Source organism: Lates calcarifer, linkage group LG5 (assembly GCF_001640805.2).
Source record: "Lates calcarifer isolate ASB-BC8 linkage group LG5, TLL_Latcal_v3, whole genome shotgun sequence".
Lineage (NCBI taxonomy): Eukaryota > Metazoa > Chordata > Actinopteri > Centropomidae > Lates > Lates calcarifer.
The window spans coordinates 1,373,409-1,386,162 of record NC_066837.1 but is presented as its reverse complement, the minus strand read 5'-3'; the positions used below and the strand labels follow the sequence as shown (position 1 = coordinate 1,386,162).

The 12,754-nt window shown below is 41.3% G+C and overlaps 1 protein-coding gene across 1 annotated transcript; it reads right to left on the bottom strand.

Annotated features, from left to right (window-relative positions):
• Window positions 1-93: 93 nt before the first annotated feature.
• On the bottom strand, window positions 94-7,048 carry pgap4 (post-GPI attachment to proteins GalNAc transferase 4). Its single transcript, XM_018663196.2, has 2 exons — window positions 6,965-7,048; window positions 94-5,727 (listed from the first exon to the last, which is right to left on the bottom strand). The coding sequence occupies exon 2, from the start codon at window positions 5,478-5,480 to the stop codon at window positions 4,275-4,277; it is 1,206 nt and encodes a 401-aa protein (XP_018518712.1). The 5' UTR covers window positions 5,481-5,727; window positions 6,965-7,048; the 3' UTR covers window positions 94-4,274.
• Between the last annotated feature and the right edge of the window lie 5,706 nt (window positions 7,049-12,754).

Genomic DNA, 12,754 nt, shown 5'->3' with positions numbered 1-12,754 from the left:
TTCCAGTTCAACAGCTTTGTTCACCTCAGCTCTGAGTTGTTGGTTTTTAATTCTCACTTCCTGGTTGGTTGACAAGAAGACATCACAGCCGAGCGGCTTCAAACCCGGTGATTTATTGTGTTTTAAATGTAGAAAACAGTGAGAGTCACAGTGTAAACAGGACAACGTGTCAAAATCCAAAACTGTGATCTACAAACAGAAAAGATTTCATTTGCATCTTCACACCTTATTTGAGTAAAATCAATCCTTTGTTTTCAAATTTCAGATTTGAGCATTTTTCCATCTTAAGTCACATTCAAGAGAACACCAGCCTTTGGTTGGTTACACGTTAAAATGTCAGGGATCATTTCAGAGAATTATTCTGCCAAAATGTAAAAATAAAGTCAAATAAAAAAGAAATAAAATCCAGCTTCAGATAAATCTTCAATCTCTTAAATGTTGTAAAAGGACAACTCTGGTGTTTTTGAACCTGATTGTTCTTCTCAGTGTCTGACAGCATGATGACAGGATTCCTACAGAGACAGAGCTTTTTATTAAAGAGGAAGATCCAGAAACATCTCTATATATCTCTACCAGACTCCACTGACAAAAACAGGGATTTAACCAGGAGCTGCTGGAATACCACTGCCTCCATCTGTTAGTGTGTCTGTGTTACTGTGTGACTGTCAGTGGAGGAAGAAGTAATCAGATACTTTACTGAAGTAAAAGTACCACACAGTAACACAGACACACTAACAGATGGAGGCAGTGGTATTCCAGCAGCTCCTGGTTAAATCCCTGTTTTTGTCAATGGAGTCTGGTAGAGAGATATAGAGATGTTTCTGGTTAGAACTTTAGTGAACTGATAATTTTACAGCAGCTGTTCATGATCGTCACCGTTCTGTCTCAGTCCCAAAGATTTTTAACCCTATTAATCATTTACACCCCAAAACCATGGGAAAATAAGTGTCAGGTTAAAAATACCAGAGTTATTCTTTAAAGTGTTTTTCACTGAAGTGAAAAGAAAACACATGAGAAACATTAAAGAGTAAAACATTCAAACGTCACACAAAGTTAAGTAAATTTAAATGACTATTGCACTGAATGAAGGACAGACGCAGCAATACTTTATGATTAAATATGAAGTAAAATCCTATATGTACGACAGGAACAAAACCCAAACCAAACTTAAACCAAACCCTTGACTAAATAAGTTTTATTTTAGATATTAATATTGTCAGTTCTCAGTATCAGAAAGCAGCAAAACTGAGGAAAACAAAGAAACAGCTAACAGATATATTTCTGTTTATATGTTAATATCTGCCTACACACTGGAGCTGTTCATTCTTTACAGCTGCTGCCATCATTTATCTTAATAATACAGATTGTTTTTACTTTTTTCTTTCCTTTACATTTCAGCATTCATTTCAGAAAATAACCGTTTATTTCCTTATTTTATATGTGTACGTATTGTACTGTATATTTTTTAATAAAGTGCAATTTAATGTTGACGTCAGCCATTTATAATAAATCATGTTTACAGCCCTTTTTAGCTGCCAACACTGAAAATAAAGTTCTTAGTTAAATGCAGATTCTTCTTCTGGTTAGTTGTCAAACTGTTAATTGATCAGCAGCAGTTCCCTTTAACAAAGAGGATATGTTTCATCAGCAATAATCAATCTTTAATTTTAGTGAAGATGCTCAGTTTAAACATCTTTAAGTTAATCTCATGCTGCCGTTCATGTCTGATATTTTTTAAATTATCACTCAAAACAACAACAGTATTTGTGATCTGGAGGTAAAAAATAAATAAAACTGACTTTCCACATTATTAACAGTATTATTTTTGCTCTCTATATATTTTAATTTTGCATATCTTCCTACTAAACAAAGGTGGAGGTCAGACCTGTCTGTCACATGCTAATATGGAGCATAACATGATCAATGAACATCTGATATGTTTCCTCTCAGGAACAGTTTGACGTTTTTGGGAAAATCCTGGAACGATGCCACTGTCAAACTGTTCCTCTAAAATATGTGTAAATAAAATAAAAACCTTTTTTTTTTCCTTTCGTCATGTTCCTTTAACACGACAGGAAGCAGAACATTCCTCATTAAAACAGTCTAATAAATATGTCGTCATTTCGTTATTTAAACTCCGTTCATCCACTTTTGTTCTGGATTCAAAATATTCTGCATAAAGATGTCAACTCCCTTTAAAAAATGCTGTTACTTTTTTTTCTTGCTGCCAACTGTGTTTTACACAATAAGCACTAATCCATAATCTACCACGGTTGTAATTTAAATCTGAGAATCAAACTCTTAATTTGGCGGCTTAGAGCTGATAACAGGAAGTGGTTTATCTCTGGTGTAATTTCAGTGGCAGTCTCTGGAACTCTCATAGGCCTGATGGTTTTACTTTGGCAGCTACTTCCTGTAATTCTTACAGTATTCATGTAATTTGATTACAACAAACAATTATGTGCAAATTAAGAGCACCCAAATATTGTAACAGAAAATTCATCCAGAACTGAGTCATGGGTGATACTGATGTTCAAAGTCTGAAACATCGAAGGCACATTCAGAGTGGTCAGTGAGACGCTAGGTTGGTGGTAAATAGAGTCCTGCAGTGATGATGTGTTTCTGTAGTCCAACCTGAAGTTAGCATCAGCCTGGTTCTGCCTGGAGTCAATAAGGTCTGTGGTTAAAACTACAGACCTTATTGACTCAGGGACGAGGGAACCGGCTAACTAAAATGCTAAAATGCTAACATATTTCAAGGATTTAGGACTCAGTCCTGCACCACTCTATAAACAGTCTGACATTTTAGTAAATCCTGCTCTCTGTCATCTTCAGAGTCAGAGCCAGTTTATTTTCTGTGAGTGAGAAAGATCCACAGTGTGATTAGCCTAGCTTAGCACAAAGACCGGAAGTGGCGGGAAACTGCTAGCCTAGCTCATACTGGGGTTGTCAGGTTTGTGAACACTCACAAATCGTAAACATAGCAATCTTTCCCGTCATTACCTTCCCTCCCACGTAAATAAAATAGTGAGTGGTCGATTTAGGTAAAATCTCAGACTGCTCCTGTAAAGGTTCTTGGGGAAACTCCCCAGGTGTTGGAGGTTTGGTCGTGTCACTGCTCTGTAGATCACATAAACTCTGAGGTACTGTCATAGCAGTCATTTCTCCAACAGCAGAACTGTGACAGTGAAATATTGCTCTACTGTATTCTACTGTAAGGTTGGACCACAGAGATGATGTAACCACATGACTCATTAGTGTTTCAAAATTTTGTACAAAAACACAACTGTTAAAGATAAAAGGCCAGAACAGAAATAAAAACAAAACAGAGGGTCACATCCTCAGTGAATCCTGGTTGTAAAGACTTTGACTTCATCTAACCTCAAGGTTAGTCGCCATAAAAGATGTGTTCACTGTTCGTCAACTGTACCCTTGCAACAACTTCCTGTTTCCCGAATGAATGTAGCAAAGAGAACTAGTCACTACAACCTGACACAAGTCCTGTTTTGCAACCAGAGGAGATAACACTGTCTGAACAGAGACCCGCCCTGGTGTTTGAAGGCCTGACTGATAGTCTCTGTAATGTTTAAACCCAATAAAAGTGAACTCCTGATATGCATGGTTATACTTAGCTGTGGTCTGGTAAGTTGATTTCTGCAAACCACTTCTCAAATTGTGGAGGAAGAGATTCAATAAAATGCTATCAAAACTCCACCCCAGTTTTAACGAGGTTTGGGTGAACAGTGAACAAATCCTTCAATAATCTTACCTTCTTAATAATCTGTATCTTTTAAAAGTGGACGATGAAGCAGTCAGGCAGCATTAGATGGGTTTGAAAAGAGTCTCATGAACCCAGGCAGAAGAATTAACCCAGCATTAACAGAAGCACCTAACGCTTCAGTTATCCAGCATGATGATATGACGCCTGGTCACAAACTGAAAACACGGCTCAGTGAGGGTAGTTTAAGTCCAGAAAAGTCCAAAAACCAGGCTAAGTTTGGTTGAAACTGAACTTCAGTTGAGACATGTCCTTTACTGAACCTGCTTCACTGAAATGAAAAATAAGTTGGAACCTTCAAAATATTTCAACCTAACGTAGCCTAGTTTTCATGTTGACGCCTTGACACCTTTTCACCTGCAAATCACCAAACCAATACTCACTGAGCGATGTCTTCACATGTCTGAAGAGTCCAGACGGTGGCAGAAAAGAAAAGTAGAACCAAGTGAAGAGGAACTGGATTAAATCCATGCTTATCCACCTCCTCTTGGTTCTGTCAGAGGAGTTTGGGCCTCGATGGGTTGGCCCTGACCGAGGAATAAGCCCCGATGTGGGTGATGAGGTTGGGTTCAACGCTGTGAGACCTTTCCCCGGGGATCGTCCTCGCCATGTGGTACAGAACCATGTCCTTGGCGTTTCCCTTGATGCAGAATGACCCGTCCAGATATTCAGCCACCCTGAGCGAGGCGTTGCCAGGGTACAGCATGGCTGGGGTGCAACACTCGGTGGCCGGGGAGACGGCGTAGAGCTGCGGGGAAAACCTCCGGATCTCCAGAAGATAGTGCCGACCCAGCAGCTCCGCAGCAGCCATGAAGTAGAGGGTGAAGAAGATGAGGTGGCCGGCTGACAGCGTGAAGGAGAAAGAGCAGGGGTTCCAGTAAGGAAAGGTGAGGAGGAGGGCCGTTGCTCCCACCAACCCCAGCCCCACCCACTCCAGGATGCGGTAAGGCTCCGGGTTCCAGTAGCGTTGCAGCCTTTCAGGGTGATACAGCTTGATGTAAAGGGTGTGGAAGGCAAAACGACGTGACAGAAGGTCCTTTACAACCGTGAAGAAATCTTGTCTTGGCAAAGCATCATCCTCTAGGACAACCATGTTTTTGGGCTTCACGAGCTCCCATCCCTTACGAAGACAAAAGACGTAATCCCTCTTCTCCCTCTCGAAGGTGTTGATATGTTCCCGGTTCTTCAGTTGCTCCTGAGGGGAACGTCGGATCACCTTAAAGTGGGCCTCCAGCAGCTTGGCGTCCTGGTTTTCCTGAGGACCGCTTTCCACATCACAAACCACAACCTCTGCACACCGCCGCTCCCCGCAGCTTCCCACAATGCCGCTCAGCTGCCGCATCACCTGGAGCAGGTAGTGGAAGTCCCGCCCCTCATTCCTTCTGGCTGTCACCACAGTAACCAGCAGCTCAGGATGCTGGGCGATGTCGCTGAGTCTGGAAGACGCTGCAGCCGCTGCCGTGGTGGTGGAAGCGCTTTGCCAGAAGCGCAGGGCGTCCTGACCCCGGCTGAGACTTTCCTGCAGGACCTCCTCACTCATGGAGTCCAGGTACATGGACCTGATGAAGAAGTAGGAGTAAAGCAGCTGATGGCAGCACAGAGGAAGAACAACGCAGAACGTGACGACGCACAGGACGAAGGCTTGAGTGACGGTGCTGGACCATCGCAAGTACTGACTGAAGAACGCTTTCCATCGAGGCATTGGTGAATCAGCCGGCTGCAGCCAACACAGGTGACTAGTCAGACTGAGTTCTGCTCAGGAGGGTCAACATTTACGGTGTCCCCAGCTTGAAGTTTGCTTTAGAGAACCCACAGCACTGACCACAGCGGTGAAACCTGATGAACCGGCTGTGAACTGATCTGCAGTGTGGAAACTGAGGCGGGTGTTGGCACTTCTTCTTTTTTGTGAAGAGAGGGGAGAGTTTCAGCTCGGTCCTGTTTGTCTGTGTCTGTAAAAAGAGATGAAAGGAGATTTTATTCTCAGTTACTGTTCTGTCAACCTGTAGGCAACATGAAAAACCACAGGGAAAATATCATGTCTGCAAACTATACCCAGTGCAAAAGCAAGAAAAGTCCTGTAAATTTCTATTATGTCTCATCTACTTAGTTAGCAGTTCTAACTTTTGGTATTGGTTTGGTTCCTCTTCACTCAGTGTAAAGAAAATGAATTTCCAGAGGTAGAAGTCTTAACTTGGTAAGTATTTTTCTCCTAATGTTCAATTAAAAAGAAGTTTTTATGGCTGCACAGTTCAATCAAACAGGTGCCTGTGCATCATTTTAAACATATTGTCCCAAAATTAAGACTGATAGGTTTGGAGGTTTTTTGAGAATTTAAAATAGTTTGAACAAAGTTTAGACAAAACAGCACAAATGTGTAAAGTTGGAGTCAGAGCAGGTCAAAAATTCCAACTAAAATCATGACTCATATCACAATATCTGCCAAAATATCTGTTTTCCTGATCCTATGTAGGCCTGTTCAAAAATCCATCCATGCACTCACCAACAACATCAATAAATGTTTAGATTAGAAAAAATGTGAATCTGTCATATTAGTCAGATAATTTCACATGTGATTCTAATGCATTAATAAGTCATATCTAGGCATGTGCCTACATCTGTAAAAAATCATTTAAAAGCTACTGATTGAGGCTAGCTACAGACAAATTAGCTACATGATCTCCAGCCAGGACAAAAATCAATAGTTATCTTCACATACTGACAGAGCCGTTAGTGTAAGCCGGAGCACTGCCTTCTTATATATCTGTAGTGATAATACACGCCATATTTGAGCCGTGTACACCCACTGTAAAGTAATAAACTCCACTCTGCGGCTGTAAAATAAACAAACGCAGTGAGAGAGAAAAAAGACGACAGTGAGAAAAACACGGTCCGTTTGGTGTTAATATAAAACCGTCTGTAGAGTCTGTCTGACCCAGATTCATCCATTTAAAAACAAAATAAAAACACCTGGACGGTGTCGGCTGTTCGCTCTTAATCTGACAGTTTCTATAATGTCGTTTCCGGTGCAGCGCGAGCACACAGTCAAAGATCAGTAGACACTAAATAAACTCCGCGCGGGTTAACGGTGGTTAGCAGGGAGCTAGCTGACTAGCTAACTAGGCTAACTGACAGTGTGATGAAACACGACGGAGGATATCTCGGTGTTTCACAGAGATCTGGACTCACGTTGAGTTGTGGAGCAGCTGCTGTTCACTGATCGCTGCCATGTCCAAACATCACTACTAACCCAGCTCACAGGCACGGTAGTAGACACGCACCTGCAACAGTACCGTAATACTTCGGCTACAGGCGCATGAAAAAAAAAATGTTCTCCTGGCCAGCAGGTGACGCTACAACACCTGAGAAAACACCTACATGAGGCAGATATGGTCATTAGATACCACTACTGCTACGACTATCACACAACTACAGGTATAAGGAAGGGAATACTAGAACATAGTACACAGGGCTAACTACAGTTTTTAAGCACTTAAACTTTCCTTGAGTATTTCCCATTTATTTATTCTCCGTTACACCTCAGAGATAAATATTGTACTTTTCACTCCATTACATTTGTCAGACATATTGTGTGGGTTCAGTATAACTGGGCCACCTTTTGGCAAATGGCACTATTATAACAAATATTCAACACAGCAGCTGTGTTTTTGTGAAATGATACAACCCCTCTTAACAAGGTAATGTAAATGTTTAAGGAGAAATGACAGACTTTTTTTTTTATTAGGTCCATGACAGTAATACTTCATAGTTCCCCAACAACTTCAGTTCTCCACTGCATTGATTGAACCAGATGTTGGCACCTTACCATGAGATTCATCAGCTGCACAGTCATGCTACAAACCACATCAAAGATGTTCTACTGGATTCAGATCTGGTGAATGGAGAGGCCTCTGAAGTTCACCGAACTCACTGTCATGGTCATGACACCAGTTTGAGACAATCATCATGCTGGACTGTTGACAAAAGGCAGGTTGGGTCCATGGATTCTGACTCTATCACCTGCTGCTTCAGTAGAAATCCAGATCCGTCAGGCCAGGCTACATGTTTCCAGTCTTTGACCGTCCAGTTTTGGTCTGTGTCCACTGCAGCCTCAGATTTCTGTTCCTGGCTGAGACGAGTGAAACCTGACGTGGTCTGCTGCTGTTGTAGTCCATCCATCTCAAGGCTGGATGTGTTGTTTATTCTGAGAAGTTTCTCTGCTCACCACAGTTATAAAGAGTGGTTATCTGAGTAACTGTTTCTGTCAGCTCCAAGCAGTCTGACCATGACCTCTGACCTTTCTAAAGGTGTTTCCCTCCACAGACCTGGTTTTATAAACTGCACTGCTGCCATATGATTGACTGATTGGATAACTGCATGAATAAGAAGGTGAACAGGCTATATAATTAGTTTGTATTAATGTTTTTATTTTTCTTTGACATGCTGCACCCTCTATCTCTTAAATCACAGTAACACAGAGGTCATGTTACACTGAACCACAGACAGACTGAATGTGGAGTTTATCTCTTATCACAGCCTCTAATCTCTGATCTGAACCTGTGTCTGACGTCAGAGTGACGTTCACCACCGACACAAAAACATAAAACATCCTTCAGGAATGTCAGATCTGATGGTTATAACAGTCCTGACACTGGAAGATCATCTGTCAATCAGAGACTCATCAGAGCCTGCAAATCCAAACTGTGAACACGTTGTTCTTGTACTGACACCTGAGAAGCCTGCAGAGCGGAAAGAGACAGAAAAATTATCAGCAGGTCGTTTGATTATTGATTATTTATTTTATCTCTTATTTTATCAAAAATCTTTTGTTCCAGCTCCTTAATGTGAGCATTTTCTGATCTTCTAAAAGACGTCACCTTTTCCTAGACAGCAGCCTCTCTGTGATAACCCTGACGTGACATTCAGTGTTAATGAAAATAAACTTGTTCAGCTGCATTTTCAACATCTCGTCCAGTTGACCAAGAAGAGATAACAGACAAATACGTGCTGTAAAACAACAGGTTCATTCAGAATCTTAGCGTGTTCCTCACTAAAAGAGAAGCTTTTTATGAAGCTGTTCATGAACAGTGACCAGAACAGTTGTGATGTTTTGTTTTGTGGAAATCATAAAATGTAATATGTCATATTTAAATTTAATTTTTCTTCAGTAAAGCTTCTGTTTTCTGTGTTTATTGATACCCCCTGTATGTACAGTGGGCTCAGCTGACAGTGATCCATCAGTTATAGCTCAGCAGGAACAACGAGACACCAGGATACTGACAGTTTCTCTACTGAGCCATGCCAGGCCAAGCCGAGCCAGTCCAACTGGCAGAAGACGTTCAATAAAGACCATCAATCCCTGTGACCTTTCATGACTCCATGCCTGCCAGACTCCTGATAGGTTGGTTTACTGGTTACAGACTGTCTGGTAATGAAAACCCCCTGCCTTTAACTCACTGCTGCCAAAGTGTCCTCGAGCAAGACACCGAGATCCACATTACTGAGTCGCCAAAACACCTCACAAATACTATAGTTTAATTTTTTTAAAAGCTCAGGAATTTCCTAAAAGAGCAACACACTGTAGTTTTTATCAAACAGAGCGTTTATTGGGGACTATTTTCAGTGGCGGATTAATAAACATTTGGTGCTCTAGTGAGTATTTGTGGAATAAGATTTATCAGGCTTTAATGGTACACACACAATTACAACAAATTCTTGACTACATTATCTCAGAGAATGAGTTTTATTTCTCATAAATGTATGTTGTTGTTTTTTTCTTGAAAATTTGTGAGTTTTTTCTCATTATTTTTTGTTTTCTCTCATAAATTTGTGTTTGTGTTTGATTCTCATATATTTGTGAGTTTTTTTCTCTCTCTGGTCGTACACAGCACTTGTTAGTAGGACAAACATTTAACATGTTGGCCATCAACTTCCTTCAGGTGTTTCTTGAGGATTTACTTTACTCAGAAAATGCTTAGTTTTGAGAATATTTTTGGCATTTTAGAGGCTGGCTTTCAAAAGATTTAAGTTTGTCGATCAACAGGAAAAAAAAAATACCTACAACTATTGGAGATATCTTAATGAAATGTCTTGATCCTATTCCTGCTCCTCAGACAATGAACCCTTTAGATTTTAATGATCTTTCCTACAGTGCCACCCTAAGTACAAAATCATCCAGATGTTGGTTCACGTCGTGGCCTCTAGGAGACGCTAACAGGGCTGCAGAAGTGTTTTATACTAAAGCAAATTTCTATAAGAGTGAATGGCTGAACTGAAGTAAACAGCGTACTGTAACGATCAGTTTGGGGTATTGATCCAGGACTGTAGCATTTATCATCATATCATGAAGTATTCAACACTGAACTCCTGCTCTGCTGATTGACCTGAAGATTAGATAACACAGTGTCTCCCCGGCAGGCGGCCCATTACCTAATAACTCCATCAGCAACAATAGAGCAGCGGGCGAAAAGAAGGAATTTGTCTGCAGCTCAGGTTTCATCACTTTGTAGAAACTGAGTCCTGGAGCAGCAGTTTACAGGTGGATGGGGGGAGCTGGATAACCCAGGACCAGGAAGGAAATCTTGTTTTTTTCTCTTGTAAATTGTGTCTTTTAATGCTTCTGGAGGCTGAGCCCATAAAGCCACAGGCCACTAATATAGAACCCTGAAATGTGGCTGATATTAACTCCTCCTAAGTCCTTTTTCCTGGGAACCTGAATCTGAGATCAAAAGTCAGATGATCATCGTTCAATACTTGCTCAGATATTGAGCTCAAAGTGTTGGACCGACCACAGACACTTCCATAGAGTCATGGATTTTTTAAAGGGTGTGATATTTTCAATATTTCTATGTCAACAGCCGAACAAAAGAATCCAATCCTGCAGAAACATGCAGCTAAAGAGACAGATATTTCTCTAAGGAGTCGGTGGAGACCAAACCAGAGCTAAAAGGAAAGAGAATACTGGACTCAGATGAGCCATAGCTGCTTCGTAAAAACAAGATACAGTAAATAATGCTCAACATAAATGGACATAAGATATAGTCTTAATAAATCCTCCTTCCCTCCCTACAGTGACAAGAAAGGTTGTGGTGGAAAAGACAAAAGGTGAAAAGTAGTAACAGTCTTTTGTATCAGGAATGTCCACTATGGGTTGTTTCTCAGGTAACAGGTGAGGTTCAGCCAAATCCTGTTTAATTGTGACCTTATTTTCTGAAGGTGGAGGGTGTCAGTCATTTCTTTGAGCCATAGCTGTAAAGTGGGAACCTCCTCCATCTTCTTCCAGAATGTCTAAATATTTTCAGCTGTCATTAGGCCAGAAAGAAGAAGGAAGTTGTTTAGATGTTGATATTGAAGCTCCCTGTCTCTTAAGAACATCTGGAGCTTTTTTTGAGGCAGAGTGTTGTCAGCGTTGTGTTTACAGCTTGTTCTGTTTCCCAAGAGGCAACAAAACAATCAATCCTGTTTTAAAAATGGATGATGCACAGACTGAACCTGCTATATGAAACTAATCAGCCGTCGGTTGTGCATAAACATGTTACCTGCAATCTTGGTGTTTCCTCCTGTGGATCTGTGTTACTGGAAACGTTTGACACACAGTGGTGTGTTACAACCTCATGTGGGACGAGCCAAATGTTGGCACGACAAACAGAAATTAACCAACTACCTAGTTACAGTTACAAAACATTGCTTGTCTTTGCATGATTCAGGTTTTCACCCAGAAAACTGTCTGACCTCTCAGAAATACTCCCCGTGCTTCCTTCTACAGGCGATAAATTAATTGTGTATCATGTTACAAGCAATAAGATGCATAAATAAGTTAGAAGTGACTGTTTGTTGACTCTCAGTGTGTTCATCTTTACATCACAGAGGACATTTGTGCTTTGGAGAAACAGTAGAGGAGTTCTGGTTCTTGGTTTTGGACGAGGTTTTTGGACGAGGTTCTGTCTCGGGAGTCCTCGTCTACAGAGCGTTGTCTCCATCAGGAGTAGGTTTCCCAGGCAGCGGGGTAGGATGACAGCAGCAGGAAACCAGATCCAGCTCGACGATTACCTGAGGTGTTTGTCCAACAGCTCGCCTGCTCAACGGGCCCACGGTGCCAAATGAGATGCTTGTTGTTTCCATGGCTCTGTTGTTTACAGCGTGAAGGTGTGAACGGCTGCAGGGTCACACGTGAAAAACAACCAGGCATGCCTTTATATTATAATTTAAAATGATGGGGGATGACGGTGCACGTTTTCAGAGACTCTCTCCAGGAAGACGTTCAGTGTTGAACTCAAGTGTTCAACTGAAAAGAGGGAGAAAAGTATGGCATGAAATGGATGTGAAGGTCTGATTGTTGGTTTCAGAAAGTTACAGAAATGGTTGTCTGCAGATTCTCCCCAATCTTTCAGGGAACCAACGGACAAACGCCTCTGAAGAGTTACGTATAGTCAGTGCTTTGTTTTAAGCAACACTGGGACGTTTTTAGCCCCAGTTAGCTCACTGTTTGACCTAGAATGATCAGTTTAGCTTAGCGCAAACACTGCTAATCTAGCTACATCAAAAGGTGAAACATCCACCTTCAACCACCTCCACATCTGTCTGATTTTCAGGTCATATTCTTAGCTAACCAGCTAGTTACCAGTCCACTCTGTGGTCGTTTGAGTTTAGCTAAGAATTAGGACAGAGAACAAACCAAAACCTTGACTAGCTAGGAGCTCAAGACTTCTCCAACAAATAGCTTAGCTATGATGCTAACTACCACTAAAGCCACAAATCTCCTTTGTGTACACTTCTGTTCAATAAATAACACAACGTGTAAATCAGACCGATGTTTTGTCTGGAGGTGGATTTTTTCTGTTTTGATGGTGCTAGGCTAACACCCCCCCCCTACAGTCTTTGTGCTAAGCTAGGCTAAATGCACCCTGGCTAAAAATCCAGGCAGAGTAAAACAAAGAAGAAGAGGATTTCAAATTACTGGATATTACTGATCCTGACCAC

Coding starts and splice junctions, on each gene's coding strand:
- pgap4 (XM_018663196.2), bottom strand. CDS start 5,480: ATGCCTCGATGGAAAGCGTTCTTCAGTCAGTACTTGCGATGGTCCAGC.